The sequence below is a fragment of the Tauraco erythrolophus genome, chromosome 9, assembly GCF_009769465.1.
Source record: "Tauraco erythrolophus isolate bTauEry1 chromosome 9, bTauEry1.pri, whole genome shotgun sequence".
NCBI classification, from domain to species: domain Eukaryota; kingdom Metazoa; phylum Chordata; class Aves; order Musophagiformes; family Musophagidae; genus Tauraco; species Tauraco erythrolophus.
Genome location: NC_141473.1, coordinates 22865011 through 22883476, shown reverse-complemented (window position 1 = coordinate 22883476; position 18466 = coordinate 22865011). Strand labels below are relative to the sequence as shown.

The following is an 18466-nucleotide window of genomic DNA, read 5'->3' as shown; positions in this document are numbered from 1 at the left end:
ATGTACAAACCAGAAAATTTTAATGTCTATATATGTATTTGTGTATATATATATGATATATATATATACACACAAATTTTATATCCTTACAACTCCCAGTTCCTAAAGGTTTCAAGTCTGAAGGGCCATGCGTCTATATGCCTTGTAAAGAGAGATACTAATCAACTGAGACAAGGCTTGTGATAAATAAGTGGGCAAGACGTCTTCAACTGAAATCTCGCACGCCTGCAGGGACAAGGGCTCAGCCAAGCATCAAACGAACGGCAGCCCTGCACTGCCCTGTCCCTGGCTGTTCCCTGCAGGGGTGGTGTCCAGCTGCCTGTGCTGTCCCGGGAATTTGGGGAGCTCTCACCCTTGAGGGGGACTCAGAGGGGCAGATTGGTTCTGTTGCCTGTGGGTCAGGCATACTGCGTGTCAGGGCTCCTATTTCCCCATGGGGCTTCCAGTAGACTTTTGGTTTCTTTACCACAAGGGAGGAGGTTTAGTGGGCAAGAGGGGAAGGGGCTCGGGAGGGAAAAGACAGTCAAAATTCACCATACAATAGTTAGACAAATCTTCATAGAGGTCCATCTGCCTGCTCGCTGCTCACTCTCGCGCTCTTGTGCTCTCTTGCTCTCTCTTGCGTTCACTCTCATTCTCTGCAGGACGTACGCTGTTGTAGGGCTAAAGGTCTCCTCTTGTCAGGCTAAGGTCAAGTCCCTGGTTGGCGGAGGGCAGCCTTTCATACGGGCCTGTCCACGGCGTATTGGCAAGGGCTCAGATTGGAAGCTGCCGTCTGCACTGCTGGGTAGGTGAAGTTAGCATGCTGCTTGGCCTTCAGCCGCAGGCTGGCCAGGCTGGAGTTGCATGTGTCCCTGTACATGTAGGGGCTGGCTGTTGAGGCATAAGGACAGGCACTGGATGAGACAGCGGAGTTGAGACTTGGGCTGTTCAGGTTGTTGATGTTTCCAAGGTTGTTGAGGCTGGAGGCAGGTACTCCAGTCACTGCAGAAGGGACCATGGATGATGGCATGGTCATTGAGGCGATGGAGCTCGGTGGCGAGAACATGGGCTGGGAGGAGAGGGGACTGACGTTCATGGAGTTGAAGAACGGGAAGCTCTTGGCCGAGAGCGGGCTAGTGGCAAGCCCCTTGGTGGCCCAGTTGTTGTAGGAATAGCTGGAATACATGTCGTCGTAAGGCTGCATCAGTCCGTTGAACTGGGCTCCAAAGCTGTTCTTGCACAGTTCGGCCTGTTGGTTCCTCTCTCGTTTCCTCCACTTAGCTCTGCGGTTTTTGAACCAGACCTGAGAGAGAGGGAGAGACAAGGGAGGGGATAGGAATTGCTCTGGGCTGTCCCTGGAAGGCGTCTTGCTGCAGTCCCTTTGCCCAGCAAGGTGAGAGTTGTGGAAGGGCTGGGGATGCTCCCAGGGATCTGGGACGCTAAGCATCAGGAAAGGGTTGCAGCAAGATGTCTGGGCTGCAGGGTCATCTCCCGGTGAGAATCACCACCTAGATCAAAACCCAACCACCGCTGTTTTAGAACACAAAGAATAACCCACCTCACTCAACAAATGGACGCCCTTTACATGGGGAAAAGGGAGGAAAATACTTGCTATACTTCCAAGTGACCACAGCCCAGGAGGAGGGGTTGGGATTGTGTGACTCGGGAGCAAAGTATTTGGGGGATGCAATCTGAGAGCTGCTGAGTGGAGGAAATAACTTCTCCTGTTTTGATTTCACTTCAGGACTGGCTTGGGGTTGGGTGTTAGAAGTTTGCCCTTTAACAGGAAAATGTGTTAGTGCTGGAGGGACTGGAACAATATAACTTCCTAGAGCATGGAAGCTGCTGGAAGGCTATTCATGGTGCTGCTAACTCATATTTCTAGTAGCAGAGAGAAGCTCTCATTCCAGCTGGAGCCTTGCCACGCTACGCCTGTGACTGCATAGTGGTTTGGGAACCCCAAAGAGTGCCCTCCAGCAAGGCCAAGGCTGGGGAACAATGGCATTGCAAGGAACGGGTCTGCCAGGTCGGGGAAGCCAGCTGGTGGGCCGCTATGGGGTGGAGCATGGGCTTTGCATCTCCCTGTGTTATTGCAAGGTGGCACTGGATGGGGAAGGCACCACAGCATGGGGTATGTGTGTGGCTGGATGTGTCAAACCTTGGGTGTAGAGCATGGTGAGGTGTTTTCAAGACAGGGAACTTTTCTAGTGCCCCTAATTCTTCCTTGGTTTGGGGAGAACTTGGTGGCTTGTATCACAGCTGGCTTCCTCCCCACAAGTTTGGGAAGGCAGGAGGGCTGCAGTCCTACCCGGACTCGTGCCTCCGTCAGGTTGGTCCAGACCGCGATCTCCTCCCTGGTGCTCATGTCTGGGTAACGGTTTCTCTGGAAAGTGGCTTCCAGCTCCTGGAGCTGCTGGCTGGTGAAGTGCGTCCTCTACCTCCGCTGCTTCTTCTTAAGTGAGCTGTCCTCAGGGTTAGAGTCGTCTGTCTGGTTTTGCTGAGACTTCTCGGTGTCTGTGTGAGAAACAGAAAGATGGGAGAGATCCCCTGAGTTAATGCAGGGGCTTGGATGCATTTGGGGAGCTTGTCCTTGGAGCAATCAGTGCATGCTCAGTGAGGTCCCCCTCCACTGTGGTCACCAGCAGCTCCAGCTGCACCCATGGGGGTGATCCTGTCTCCCTCCCTTGAGAGCAGGCATCCACTCTGCCCCAAAACCAACAGTCCCTTGATGCAGCACAGCTTGCCCTCACTGAACTGCTGTAATGGATGTCAGCTTCCAAGTGACTGGATTTGGATTTTCCAAACTTCCAATCCCTGGTTCTTGTTTGTCGCAGTTAAGATGGGTGCTAGTGGCACAACTTAGCCAGGCCAGCAGTTTCCTACTCTGCCTAAGGTGCCCTTTAGAAAAACTGAGCAGAAATTGACACATGACACAGCAAAAGATCCAGCAGTGTTTGTGTGGACAAGTGATGGGAAAAAGGAAACGGCCAATGATAGCAGGTTGAGGTTCTTAAACTACCTAAGTCTGAGGAGTACAAATTTTTATCCTTCCTCCTTTCATACTCCTCTACCTTCTTACTTAGGTGCACGAATTTTTTTTTTTTTTTTAAAAAAGTAGGAAAAGGCCTCTCTTAGACCATACCATGAATTACTCCAGCATTACTCCCTGTCCTTCCACCCCTGCCCTACTTGCTTGGAGATTCCTCTCCTAGAGGCAGCATCTTTCATTTCATTGCCCCTGTAGTGAACATTTTGAAACTCTCCAGTGTTCACACAACTATCTAACCGAGAAGCTAGAAAGAAGCTAGATGAGGTCAGCCTCCTACTAGGTGTTAAGTCCAGGCCTGAACGCTGAGCTTCGGGCTGCTGTGGCTGGAGGTGGCAGCCAGGCACCTTCCTGTGCCACAGCTCCTCCTGGAGCTGTTGGTACTCTGTAAACACGGGCAGAATACAAATATAAATACCTTCGGTCATCAAAAGAAAATTTCACATTTGAGCAATCTATGGAGGACAACTACAGAGAGGAAAGCTACAGCTTGTGATTAATTCTCTTGGAAACCAAGACAAGTCACCATAGAAGGAAATTATTCCAGTAAAAATGAATAATTTCTGGTGTTCACCTCCTCCTTCCTCTGATCTAGAAGCAAGGTGAAGTAGTTTCAACTGAAAATCAGATTTTCAGCAGGGATGGGAAGTGTTCTATTACAGTGTGAAATACTCAGCTAAACTAAGTAGAAATTATTGCAAACAGTTGTCAAGCTGTTGCCTCTGGAAGAAGAACCTTTTAAAAAATCCTAGCATCATTCTGCTTAGATTCAGATTAAAAGGATTCTTGGTTTGGTTGTGTTTTTTTAGTGGAAGCTAGCTTAAAAGGCTTCAAAGTCCAGAAAAATCCTAATATGGAAGGTTATCTTGTACAGACTCTTAAAAATCAGGCAGGTAAGAAAATAGTAACCTGGAATACAGCTGGGCAAGTTAAAAAAAGCACATCCTTAAGTCAGATGGATGTGCTCTGGAAAAATATGCCCCATAAAAGCCAAAAGGAAAAGAGAGAGCCTAAAAGAGAGGCTGAAAGGCATCTGAGCCCTGACAGAGAAAGGGCTCTGCTGCAGGGCAGTGTTGTAGCATTGTACCCAACAGCAGATACTTTAATGGAGCCAGACTCTGGGAGAAACTCCTGTCCCAGTAACATGGTGCCACTACCCCATTCCTATGGCAGCATGTTTACCCAGAAACCCCTCTCTGCCATTCCTGGGAAAACCCTCCTTGCACCTGCCTTCCTCCAAAGGGAGCAATGCTGGAGCCATGGAGAGCATTTGCAGGAGAGATGCTCACTCTTCATGGAGGAAAGCCTGGGTGCAGTCAGAAAAGGTTTGCTTCCATGGGTATGCGTTGCATTGACCAAAGCAATGCAGAGTCCCCTCAGGCTCCCCACCCAGCTGCCTCCACTTCTGTGGCATGTTTAATGCTATCTGCCAGCAGGAAAGCTGACACAAGGAGAGCTAGCTGGCTATTGAGAACCACTCTGAGACAGCTGGAGAGGCCTCTACCACGTGGTGGCTCACAGCAGCAGGGCGCAAGCTGGTTGTGCTGAGCAGGAAGGCACTGTCTGCCATTCCCAGTGCCAGGATCAGCTCGTGTTTCCATCCAGGGTGTACCCACACGAGAACTTTCCCAGTGCACTCTTGAAACAGATGAAATCACAAGACCTGAAAAGTGGAACGGTAGGAACTGGCCGTGGTCTTGTGGTACTCTCCTTGCTACTGTCAGCATCTTCAGGTGGGGGTCCTGTGTTTAGCAGAACTCTTGGAAGCATGCTCTTATTGTGGATATTTTTTATAGTGGTTCTTGCCAAGGAGATAAATCTGATTTCTCCAGCTCCGTGCTCTAAGCCAGTGTTGGAAGAGGAAAGATTCCCACATTACCCATCTCTAAAACAGCTTAAAAGGGGAGTGATGCCACCACATCTGAGCTAGTTATTAGGAACGGCTCAGTACAGATGAAGGGACAACATTTGGTTCGTTTGTTCATCTGCTAAGTCTAGGTTAATTAAGAGCCCAATGCATACAGGGGATATGTTCCCACAGGATAAACGTGGATTTCTGAAGGGGCTGCTGCCAAGCAGGATGCTGTGCCCTAATCAGGACCGCTCAGGACCACCCTTCTTCATGCAGGAAGAACCTATACTGAGAGGGAAGGAGAATGGAGTGAAGGTGCTGCTGGCTTATGAGCTGCATCTGGGTATCTTGCTTTGGTATGTGTCTTCTCCATACCTTCTGGGGTAGGACTTTCCACAAATCTTGTGAAGCCCAAGGAGATGTGAGAATCCTGACTTTGAGCCTGGAAAAATCTCTGCAGGTACACGTTCCTCTTATTGTCCTTTCTGTTTCTGCACCTACTACCTGTGGCTCTTCCTGAGCATTGCTTATAGGAAGTGTCATCTCTGTTTCTGCTTTTTCTCTAGGCAGGGCAATAATGTCCTTTGGAAATGGTGTGGAGCTTGGGTATTGCAGTGGAGACCAAAAGCTTGGCAGTACAGGGAAACAAGGGACCTCACAGAAAAGACGGACCCTGTGGGTGCCCTGAATCCACACTGAGGAGCAGGACATGGGGAGACACAGAGCAGTTCCTCACCTCCTCTCTCCTCATCTTTGCTCTCTCCCTGACCTGTGCTACCTGATGAAATCTAACAGAAGGGGGTGTCACAAACCACACCACACCATCGGAGGAGACTCGGGAGCTGAGCCCAGACAAGCAAAGTTTGTGCTCCTTTCCTCAGGATCTCTTATTCTGTGGATGAAGGAAGCAGAGCCAAGGGATGAGTAAGGGAGCTGCTCTCTTGAGGAGACGTAAGAAGTGACAGAAGAGCAGCCCTGCCCCGTCCCGGGCAGTCCTTTATGGCATGCTCTGCTCTGCCTGACACCGGTGATGTGTGGCTGCTATCGGCCTCCCTGCTGCGAATGCACAAGCTGCCAGCCTCTGCATGCAGGTAGCGCTGGCAAACACCCACCTCCCAGAACCATTTTATTTCTAGACCATTCAAGACAGTGGAGAGTGACGTAGCCAGGCACCCAGCATTTATTGTCAACCCAAAATAGGTTGTGGAATATATCTCGTGCACGTTCGCCCACTCAATGAAACGACTGCTGTCATAGCTGGAATTAGCTGCTCACGCCTAATGGAAAAAAAAGTCAGCTCCTAAATTGGCAGTTCTGCGGCCTGCCAGGGTGGGCTCGATCAGGAAGGCCACTTGAATGGAGACGACTGCCGTGCATCCAAAGCAGCTGACAAGGAGCTGCTGAGCTTGGGGATGTGCCCAACTAAGGTACACATGCAGAGGGGAATTCGGCGGGTGGATTCTCTGACCATAGTTATCCCAGCGTAACACCCTTTACGATACCCTGGGGAATTTTAATCTGCATCATTATGCTTATTAGCTTTTGCACACGGGTGAGCCTGGAGGCTTTACGCAGGGAGCAGCAGGCTGTCCCCAGCCCTCACTTCCCTTCGCACTGGCAGAGGCAGCTTTGCGTTGTCCTGCTGCATCCAGAGCAACATGAGATGGAGCAGTCATTGGACAGATGCAAAATGCAGGGGAAGTTGTAGCTTTTGTTAGCCGATTTCTGAGCAAGTGTGAACAGTCACATTTCTTCCTCAGAGCCTGACAAAGAATGTGGTAGGCTTGGGGTTTTGTTCAGCCTTTGGGAACGTCAAAGGCTTCTCCTTGGGACAGAAGCAGCCCACTGCGGAGCCTTGCACCAAGGTGCAGGTGACCAGGCTTTTTCAATTAAAGCAGGGGCAAGACAGTATTTCTCTTCCCTTTTATTGCCTGAACCTGGAAAGTTCAGACCAAATATAACGTGTAGCATGGAAAGCGTCAACCTGAGCAACTAAACAGAGATGTGTTGTGGTTTTGTTTTTTTGTGGGTTTTTTGTTTGTTTGTTTTAAAAAGGCGGTAGTTTATAACTAGGTGTAGCCTTCTGTACCTTGGATGAGATTTCCCTGTTGCAGGGAGAGCTCTCCTGCTCTGGGGACCCAGTTTAGATAAATACAGTAAGATCTTGGTTGGGCAGTGACCCGGCTTGCCTGACTCCTGCCTGCTGCAGGCTGTGCCCCCTGCCAACAGTGGCTTCCTGCAGCCAGGGCCAGGCAACCCCATCGCCAGGATGGTGCTCTTGCCCTCCCGATGGCTGCCATTGCAATACACACCCCTGTGCCTCTCCCTTGCTGGGTCAGCCATGCCACCTCACCACTGTGCTGTCTCACAGTACAAGAGGAAGGTCAGCATGTCTCCAGTGGCACTGCAGCCAGCTCCTGCAAGCCCCTGTCCACCCAGATCCACCTGCAAGAATAGATCAGGGCCTCTCTTGCATCTTGAACCTTGCACTTACCGCTGTGGTCCTGCCCTTTGCAGCTGTGCTCGTGTTGAGGGGTTCCGGAGTCCGAGAGAGACAAGGCTGGGCTGCGAGCCTCCGTGTCTGCCAGCAGGTTGAAATCCATGGGGCAGGGATGGGTGGCAGAGGAGGAGGAATCTGAAAAAGCAGCAGGCACAGGATGATCAGGGAGATGAATCTGTGTGTGTGTGACCTCTCCCCACCTCCTCCGGGAGGGACCTGCCAACCCTTGAGGAAAGGTCTAGGAAAACCAAAGGATCCCTGTGTGATCCTTGGATCTCTTTGAGTTTCCTGGCTGGAAAACGGACACGCCAGGCTTTCTGCTGAGCTTTCCTATAAATCAAAGATCATCTAGTGACACTTCTATTTGCAGCCTTCAGAGAAAGAGCCTCCAATTTATAGGTGACATTCAGACTGAAATAGCAACACCAGGAGCATGCTGTGTAACAGAGATCTGAGGAAGTGGTTCTGGGCCAGTCAAGGGCTGTTAGCACCTTCCCCAGACATCCCGCCTCTCCTGTCCTCTCTGCCCAGCTTCCCTTTCTCCCTTGCTTCTCCACACACCGGTCAAGCCCAAGTAAAGCTGTCCAGAGAGCACTAACGCAGGTGTACACACACACATCCCAAAAGAAAAGCACTTCTGTGCCTGACACTGGTAGGAGGGCACGTCTACCTGCACAGCCGATGCCACAAGCAGGGTCCTGGGCAGTGCAAGTGGACTCCTTTGCAGTACATAAGGACCTCTGGAGCCTGAATTAACATGGAATCGCATTACACGCCCTTGGGTGATCCTGGCTGCAGCAGCAGCTCACTTAGAGCCTTAGGTCATCCTGGCTGAAGGCTCCAGTGTCCCCTCAAGTGACTTTCCTGTGCCCATGAGCCACCTCCCCTGGCTGAAAGCATCCCAGCTAGGAAGCTGGCGGTGCTCCCTGCAAATACAGGCACTGCTGGGACTCCTCTACCACCTCCTTCCACACCTCTCTGTCCCAGGATCAATTATTCTCATCGTGCTTTTCCTCAGGTCCCCTGCACCCTCCACCTGTATTGCCCAGAAGAGCTTGTCCGAGAGCACCACTTTGCTCTGGACCATGCTGGATGCTCATGAAGAGGGAGGCATGAAGCAGCAAGTGCTGCATGCCCAGCCACATCACCTTGGAAAGGCGAGCTGGCTCTGTGTTAGCCCTTAATCCGAATTTCAGAACATAACCCTGTCGTATGCAGGGTGATGCATCGCCATCAATGCAGGTGTAATGGTTTCTGAAGGCTGGACTGCTTTGAGGGGACCACAGCAGCTCCTGAAATTCCTGTCACCCCAGCCTAATACCTCACCCTCCCAGCTAGGGAGCCTCTCACTCCAAAACATAACAGTATCCGATGTGCCATGCCCGGATCTGGGACCCCTGGGTTTAGAGGGATTTGGACCAGGTGTTTGGGACTTTCAAACTGCAAGTGGAGGTCCGTTGCAAAAGCTGGATTCTAGCTGGTGAAGGATTTCCTGGACCCTCAAATCCATGCATGTCAGGGAGGGAGCTTACTGAAGGCAGCATTTCGTCTGGACTGCACTAGCATTCAGACATATAAACAAGAGATGAATCGCGTAACTGCTGCACCTCCTTGGAGGTGGATGACAGTGACTAAGAATGTATTTTCAGAGCTGTCTAAAACCTCCTGTCAATTTGAGCAGGGCTGCTGCCAGAGCCTTTGGCAAGGCTGACTCCCATACCTGCAGCGTGCTTCCCAGGCCATGGGGAGAGTGCAGGGAACCATGCCTAATGGTTATCCGTCTGGATTCTGCAGCAGATCCTGCTCACAAAACCCCCAGCAGCTTCCCTGACTCTCCCCTTTGCTTCACCTCCATCCCCATCCTTTCCTGGGTGCTGACGAATCTGTCTCTACACGAATCTGTCTCTACACTGAATCAGCACTCTCTGAAAGCAGCGCCTAATGAAGGGACCTGGTGCTGTTTTCCCAGACCTTTGCCTCACTCCAGGCTTCTCCTGTCCTGTGGGAGAGAAGTGGCAGGGGCTCCATCTTTGCCATGAGGCTGGTTTCCATTTCCACCTCGCGGGAAGCCTGACCTTTGATGTCCGCTGGCTGCATAAGCTCCTGGCAGCAGCAGGGCACAGCCCTGTTGCTTTTTGCCATGTCTACGTACATGAAGTGATGTGACAGGGGCCATGTTTTCTTTAATACCTTTGCATGGAGTAGGGGGAGTCCATCTGCTGCTGATATTGCCATGGCTTTTAGCATTACTCTCGGAATTATGCAGAAACGCGCAGTGAATTAATTCCACGGATTAAGTCTTGATTAAGATGTGTGTCACTTTGCTGTCTCAGAATTTATTAAGAGCCCTTCTTGAGGCGGCGGCAGATGGAATTTCTGCCCAATGTTTGTAGATGATAATTTCCCCTCTTCTATAGCCATTTGCATATGATTGCATCTGTCAAGCACAATTTCCTCTCTTCTAGGGCTTGACTCTGTACTGGACCAGATTTAAGGAGGAATTCAGAGTCCTGCCTTGCTGTAACTGAAGGACAGTGTCCTCCTGCGCACGGTCCTGTTTGCCTTGAGACTCTTTTTGCACGTCTTGCATTGCTTCCATCTGTGCAAACTACAGTGGAGATGGGAAAACCAGGGAAGAGTATTTTACAGCTGGTTCCACAGGTGTAAATGACAACACAAGGTACAAAGCTCAGGGCAACCCAGTCCTGATACTGAAGATTCACGCCATATCCTGAACCGCACCACTGCAGTGGTGATGAGGTTGATTCAAGCCCCTGGATGCAGCATAGCATGCTTGGCCTGTCTCAGAGATGCACTGGGCGCCTAGATTAAAACTGGTTTTGAAGTGTGGTCCATATTCAAGTTGAAACTGGGACTCGTGGCTCAGAACAAGTTTGCTTTTTGAACTGAATTTAAAACTAGGACGATTTCAGAGAGGAGATTTTGTATGTATATATGTAATTACATACCTATTGCACGTGCCCTGTGTGGTGGTATCAAGGAAGGCCTTCTCAGCTCGCTGTGAGCAGGTCACGGAGAAGTAAAAGCAAAGGGAGAGGGGGATCTGCTCAGCATGGTTATGAAGAATCGCAGGAAAAGTCTGTGATGGGGATAGCATGTGAGCTCTGTACCCAAAGGCAACCTCACACCACTGACACAAAAGGCTGTAGGTATTAGTCTAGATTATACAGCCCTTTTGGATTTAATTAAAGGAGCTTCCTTCCACATTGGCTAGATCTTGCTGTAGGCAGAGAAATTAAGAAAGTCAACACTAAACCTTCACGGCATTTCTACTAAGCTGTTTGTCTTGTCTCAGGGAGTTACTGAAATTGGCACCTCAAAAACATTTTTAGACAAAATCAAATTTATCATCTCCATCTGAGACTTCATCTCACTTTCTTTTAATGTAAAAGAACGGTTTCTTTATGGACAGTTCCTGTACTAACAACATGCAGCCAGGCTTGCTCGGAGGTTTGAGTTTTGTAAAACCAGCCCCGTCTCCTAGCCTGCTCTGGCATCTGTAACTCCTTCCATTGATTTACGTAATTGCTCCCAAGATAAAGGTTCCCAAATCTGTAACAAACATGCCTTTTCTTCCAGTTGCTACTGTGCGCGTCCTTGCCCTGGCTGCTGTGCGACCGTGTCGGTGGCCACCTGCCCAGGCCCCTCCAGCCGAACGGGGAGCGGCCATCCCTGCCCCACAGGCAAAGTGGAGGGCAGGGGGAAGAGAGTGGCTCTGGCTCTAGTTTTTCTTCCTTTCAAATTCACCCCCTTTCTATTTCTGCGTCAGTGCCAGACTGCCCAAGCCAGGGCCATTAGGGAAGGAGGAGGAGGGCATGTCTACAGGAGGACAACCTTGTTTACCCGAAGCGAGCAAGTGAGGGTCCCTGTGACCTCTCTCCTGGTTCTCAGTAACACGCTGCTCCATCACCCGGGAGCAAAGATGCCTTTGCTTGTTTTTTTTGGAGGGGTGGGAAGGAAACATAAAGGCTGACTGTGAGTCAAGTAAGGCTAATTATAGTGGTGGCTTTTGTGATGTGGATGCTTCCCGCTGAGAGCTGCCTTCAGATTGACAAGTGCGGGCTGCTCGACTCTTTGCGCTGCCATGGGGGAGCAGGCTACCTGCTGAACCTGCTTCAGCAGGTCAATATGGAGAGGAAAAGCTGTCTTTTGGGTTGTTTTGGTGTTATTTGGCTTCCCATGGGCATGCAGGGTTGCTTCAGCAGGGATCTGACACTTGGGGTCCCTAGGCAGGAGCACACAGACCACTGGTGTCCCACGGGTAGGAGGGAAGCCCAGCTGGCTAGGCTCCCTCTGGCAGATCGGCACAACCCTGAGACCTGGGAGCTTCCCTCGTAGCAGCAGCCTCCGCTTGGGATTGCTGGTCTCTACAAAGGGTTCAGGGTTACCCCCTGGGCTGAAAGGTGCTCTGCAATCAGTTGGGGGGGAAGATGTCTTGTCTTTCTTCCATTCCCTGAGGTGAAGGTATGATGTTACACTAGATGTCTCAGGGTCAGAGCTGTCTATTCCTGCTCCGTCAATCCTAGAAGACAAACTGCTGGGAGTAACTAGATTCTCGATGGAATCTGGCTGATTGCTTCACTCCTCTTGCATTCACTGTATGCTGGCTTACTTTTAGCAAAGGTAAACATTAGGGACTGTATTTAACAGCACATTTTCAGGAAGATGATCTGCTTCTGTACTTTGGTCCCCAGGAGGGGCTGAGCTAAGGTGGATCAGCCCTTGCCTCTTCCTCTGCCCCTTGTCAAAGGGGAAGGGGCTCAGGCTGTGCCTGTCCCCTCCTGGAAGGGCGTTTTGTTCTCCGGATATGTACATTTGTTCAGGGGACGGTACCATCAGAGTGCCTGTGGGCTGGGATTTCAAGTGCCACAGTGTGCACAGCACAGGACTTGCACGGCAACCCGAGAGCCAGGCTCTCTTCATCGGCTGCCACAAGTGCTGCCTGCGAGGGGTTCTTTCCCCACAGCTAGAAAGCAAAAAGGATAGGACACAAGACGAGAGTTAATCTTCGTTCTCTCAAGACTATAGAAATACAACTCTGGGGAGACAAGTGTCACCCACTGCTAAACATCTCAGTGTAGCTTTAAGTCTCTAATCTTAATGGAATTGCAGCAGGAACCAAGAACAATCATTAATCACTGGAAGATAAACAGCAGCAGCCAACCGGTGACCCAGAGCACAGAGCCATTAAGGGACAGGAGAGCAAGCTGCCTGCCTCCAAAAACTTCAGGCTGCACACAGCCCCAGGCCGGCTGAGCAGCCCTTTCGGACGCACACTCAGTAATGGATCATCGACCTCCAGCAAGGGCTGAGCCACAGGTTATAATACACTTTATTTCTCTATTTAGTCCTTGCAGTTGGGCACTAACCCCTGAGCTCCAGCACTGGGTGGTTCTGTTAGCAGTGTGTGCTACTTCAGAGCCTGGAACAAGGTTTGATTTTTTTTTTTCCCCTCCCATCAGTAGGAATTGCCAAAGTTCCCTGATGTGCTCAGTATCTTATTGCTGTCAGAGCAAGTTGCCTGGGTTAGCTGGCACTGCTCCACACATGGTGTGGGCTGCAAGAGCATCACCGGCAGGCAGCGCATAGTGCCACGCTGCCCTGGTTTCAGCTAACCGCAGCAGCCTGAGCCTTTGCTGCCAGGTTTCCTGCCCGCAGCCGGCAGCACAGGCTGGCTTTCTGAGGAGGGTGTCCAGGCTCTTTCCACACTCTTCTCTTTTTGTGCATGGCTCCGTGGAGAAGTTCCCGATAATGTGAGGCGGGGAGAGGATGGGGAGATAAGGCACTGTCGCTGACTTGGTTTATGATGTAGGTAAAACCACTCAGCTGTTCTGGGACTCCATCCTTCATCTCAGAAATGATGTTAATGAGCCTATCTGAGCTGGTAGAGGCAGTGGAGCAAAATTCTTTTAAGTGCTTCCAGATTCTCAGATAAGAGGTGCTAGGAAAATGCCCAGCCTTGCTGGACACTGCCTAATGCGTTCCCGGGAGGCTGGCAGCAGCCTGTAAGGTGAGAGCAAGCCCCCACTTCCTCTGCTTCGACAGGAGCCTCCAGCTGCGGTTGAAACCTCTGCTCTGGGCAGCAAAGGGTTACTAAATCGCCCGTATTCTGGAGGATTATCACAATGGAAACATCCCAGGGATTGACAGCTCCATACCCATGTCCGCAGCAAAAAAAGCCCACAATGGAATGTGTCCTGTTCGCTTATTTGGTGGGCCGCACCGTGCCCCCGCGCCAGGGAAGCGCCCTGATGTAACCATGCTCCGTATGTAATGCATTGCCCTCCCTGACGAGTGCGTCTGTGGCCCCTGGACTGGAGCAGTGCAAACCCCACTGAGCTAAAGCGTGGGGGTCTGCAGAGACAGGGCAACGCGCTTGGGCTTGGCTTAAAGCAAGCTCTTTACACTAGTATCTTTGGACCCCAGTGCTGCCCTTAGCCTATCTGGATAGTTTTGAAATGGAGCTCAAAATTTGGGAATGACAGAGCTAATCCTAACACAGAAGGAAAGTCCTACCAGGCTTTCTGCAAAGTTGTTTCTTTCCTAAACTAAACGTTCATACTTCTTGCGTTCTTATAAGCATTGCACTATAGGTCTTGCCATGTCCAGCTGGGTTACTGCTATCCCTTGGACGCTCTGCCTCAGCAGGGCTTTCAGCACCTTGGCTCCATCAGCCAGGACTGGGATTTTCTTTCTGACAGACTGTGCAGTTATATTAATAAAGCCATGCTTTGTTATGGCTTATTTTGTTTGTTAGGCATCTGGAACAAAATAAATCAGCAAAGGCTCAGTTTTGCCCAAACAAATTGTGATTGCACGAAGTTGCTGGCGCGGTGAGGCTCTGTGGCGCAGGAGTGCTGGGAGTGAGAGCACGGTCTGCGATTACGGGGGAAGAAAAGTCCTTCAGGGAAATTAATCCCTTTGCTTTGGGGAAGGGAGAAAAGAGACTGATTTCAGTAAGAAATTCTGCCTGGGAGAATCTCACAACCAAAACAAAGGACTCACTAAAGCAGAGTGCCAGCAGACGTACCAACCCTGTTTGTCCCTGCCTGTCCTTGCCCGCTCCAGAGGGCTGGCTTCAAAGCAACCCATGCCAGCACTGCAGGATCTGCCTGAATCTGCACCGGAGAAATAGCTGCGCAGCCACAGCATACAAGGGACCACGATCTCCCTGTGCACTCACGTGTTGAGCAGAAGCGGAGCCGGGAGCAAGACAAGACCAAACCAGCATCCCAGGCAGGAAGGAGAGGGGTAGGCAGCCTGCTGCAGCTCAGGGTCCGGGCACGCGCTGCCTGCGCAGCACTGAAGGGCGGCAGGGCCTGGCATCAGCAGATCGGTATGCGTTGCTGTATTTATTTGGGAGATTCTATGAATTTGACTAATTATTCCAGCAGTTGAAGGAAACTGGCCTGATTCCCATGGGGGCTGCGCTCGCAGCAGCATGGCAGGGTCAGTTCTGTATCTCTGCAGCGGTAAAGTTGGCCCGTTTTAGGGAGGCTCAGATAGTGAGATCAAGGACTGGAGCTATACAACTCCAGCTGCTGTCAGGAGTTTTGTATGCAGATGGAGGGCAGCAGATGACTCAGACATTACTGAAGATGTAAATGATTCTCACAATTAGTAAACAAGCTCAAGAAAGCCTCTAATCAAGCGGGTGATGCAGGAGGTTGAAGGTCAGGAAGGAGCTGGCCGTGCCATCAGCACGTCACACCCTTACGGATGGCCGACCTCCGTGCACTGTAGAGCTGCCCACGTCCGCCATCCGTCAGCACTTCTGCTAGAAATCCTTTCTGGAGAAGTTTGACTTGATCGTAAACATTTGTTCTGTGACAAAAGTTGGCAAAACCAACAGCTAGAAAGAAGATTTTTTGGGGGGAGCGGTGGTGCTGGATGGTTGTTTTAAAACAACTTCATAGAGCCCGGAGGGCTGCAAGGCTGCAAAGGGAAAAGCAGCGACTGCTAAAGGTGTCATGACAGCCCCACCAGCCACCATGGCCAACGAGCAGCTTTGTTCAGCTTTGTTGGTTAAGGCAACCAGAGCCCAGAAGCGGCTGGCTCACTCCGAGGGATGTGTTGTCTCACAGTGCAAAGCTGCAGTGCTGGAGGGAGCCGATGTCTGCTGCGCCTGGCTGTAAGGTTTCCTGATGATTTGTCTTTTTTTTTTTTTTTCCCCCAAGCAATTTATATTTAAATTGTTTTAAAGCTTTCTGGCAGGAAAACCCTTTCAGGACTCAGGCTGCCGTGAATAAAACAAGCAGATGATCTCAGCCCACAGTATCCCTCCCCTCTTCTTTGGGATACTGCGGCTGGAAGGGCTGGGGCAGCGGGAGGGTGGCTCTAGGAGGGATGATGGAGCTCGTCCGTCCGTCCCGTCCCGTCCCCCCCCTGCCCTCCGCCTTTATGGACCTTGCAACATGCCCTGAAGGTCAGCCTGTTTACCCAGACATTGTTTGAAGGGGGCCGAGGGAGGTGATTAGCCCTCCACACTGCAAACACTGCTGGGTCCGATCCCGCAGCGTTTTGCAAGCAGCCTGTGCTGGCAGGATTGGGCCCGCGGATCACCTGGGGTTTGTGCCGCGTGCCCACAGCGAACGGTTAAATCGTGTGTACTCGGGGACAAGAAGGAACGGCGGGTGGGCGAGCAGGGAGGGCTGGCAGCCCTCTGTCCCCGAAGCCTTTCGCCCAGGTGCACCGCTTGGCGCCATGGCAAACCACCCCATGTCCCTAAATTCAGGGGCACCACCGACATCACAAGCAGCAAAACAAGAGGTTTGAATTTCAGGATCCTGAAACACACTGTGCTGCCTAAGGACTGCGTACAAAGTCTGACTCTTCCTTTTTTTTCTCTTCCCCTAAATCCTTAGTTTTTCCATCCGCTGGAGGCGGCATCCCATGCAGAGCCTTGGGAGGCAGGCAGTTTGGGTGGGTAGGAAAGCAAACTGCAGAGCCCTAATTACTCATCCAGCCTGGCCCTCGGGCAATCCCATCAAAGCGGTTCAGAGAGAAAAGGGACAGGGCAGAGGGAAGTGAGCTGTCTCAAAAAACTGCTGCTCGGGTCACAGCACCTCCCTTCAACCGCCCGGCCACCCTGCCCACCCTGCGGACAGGGACCTTACCCCTAGAAGTACCGCACCGAGCCCCCTGCCACCGCCTGCCACCAAATCCCACCTGCAGCTCCTGAGCAGCAGCGGGAACAGCTTCCCCAGGCTCCCACCGTGGCCTGGGACTAGGAACACATCTGAGCTCAAGCACTGGCTTTTTTAAACATTGTTATTAAAACCCACCTGACACAAATTAAGCTGCAAAACCCTTTCTAATGGGACACAAAAGTACGTATTTTTCGTCACTTCAGAATTTCTCCCTGGTTAGGTATGGATCTATACCGAGACTGATCTTTATGGCTTGATTAATTCAGCTTAAAGATCTATATTTTATTTTTTTAATTATTCTGTTACATCCAGTCCTCTAGAAAATTTTACTTATTTTATTTTGGAGGAAAACTTCCACAAATTTACTTTAAAAAATAACCTTGCAATAAACGCATAGAGAAAAAAAACCAAAACAACCATCCCAACTTGTAGCACTGGAAGTTGGGATATTGTGGCACCAAAAATAAAACTGATGGAACAAAAAGAAAATTTCATGTGGTTTTCATTGTCAAGTCTAAGCTCAGAAACAAACAGGAAATAAAAATGGCTAAAACAAAAGAGATTTCTTTTAAAGTGTGTTCAAATCTAAGCGGGGAGCTGCTTTATTTGGGAGGGATTCTCTATTTATTTGTTTTCCAGAAAGATGAGTAAATAAAAATGTCCGCACACAGACAGGTCAACTTGATTTATAGTTAAATCCAAATGCTTCTCTCTGGTCATTTATAATAAGCATTTCTTAAAAATTAGACTTGCATAAATGGCAGCATTGAACAGGGGAGAAACAAGACAGGGGAAGGATGGAAAGAAGAGGGAGAAAAAGAGGCAAAAGTAACTGTGAACTCTCCAGTCATTCGTTTCATTTCATCTTTGTAGTTTTTCAGTTTTCCAGGCAGCTCTGCAGGCGCTGAGCCTTCCCGCCCCTGCCATCCCACTGAAGCTCCCCAAGTAGCAAATAAACGCATTTATTTAATAAGACTAGTCTGCAGGATCAGGGCTATGCAAAACAGAATGGCATACGTGCTATATCCTGCAGACAGAAGTGTTTCTTAGGCTCTCAGGTTTGGGATTGTGGAACTTGTTCAACAGGGGTTTACATACAGGTGTCTCAATCACAGTAGCTCTGATGTGATTTTGAGGGATTAATTTAGTGCAGGCAGGACCCAGCTCCCCACATCAGCTGAGATCCCCAGCAGCTACAGCCCCATTAATGCATCTCTGAACACTTTGAACAGTTGAAAAATCAGATGGACAAAATTAATAGCAGTTTCTGCTAATTCAGCTCTGGTTTCCCTCCTCTTCTGCATTAGTTAACGGGGTGTAAATGTTTATTTTCTAGTGGAGCTGTGGTTTAGGAGATAGCAGAGAGGATCGGATTGAGGGTCAAGGGACAGAGGCTGTCTTTCTGACTCAGATCAGGTCATTCTTCCAGAGCTCAGTTTCTCCTCTGCACAACAGGGATATTTTCCTTTGTGCTAAAGCATTCAAAGGTCCACCTATGGAAAGGGTAGGTACCTCCCGAGGACAGACATCGTAAGGTGCAGCTCTTCAGAAATGAGGGCTCTGAGCTTGAACTTGTACCCTGCAAATCAGCAGGAAATTTCCTGTTGAGCGTGAGGAGGATTGGCCCTCTTCCCAAATCCGCTGAGCAATACTGACTGCAGTGGGGAGGGAAGAGGGGGACCTCCCTCACTCACTTCCCCATCTCTTTTCAAAGCCTAATAATAACAGAAATCTTTCTCAGCTTTTGCCCAGCTAGGTCTCCTAGTTCCTTCCTGAAAACAACTTTTATATTTAATTTTTGCTGAAAAACAGCAGATCCATTGCTAACCATCCCGTGGGTATTTGCAGCTCTGGGCAGGCTGCCGTACCTGTCCTCCTCCGGGGTCGGAGGGAGACGAGGATTTCGAGCAAACCCT

General features: G+C 50.3%; 1 protein-coding gene across 1 annotated transcript; it reads right to left on the bottom strand.

The window, feature by feature from the left end:
* Positions 1 to 721: 721 nt before the first annotated feature.
* On the bottom strand, positions 722 to 7483 carry PITX3 (paired like homeodomain 3). Its single transcript, XM_009981256.2, is given in 3 exon segments — positions 722 to 1285; positions 2291 to 2496; positions 7375 to 7483. Coding segments are annotated over 3 exon segments (879 nt in total).
* Positions 7484 to 18466: the final 10983 nt, after the last annotated feature.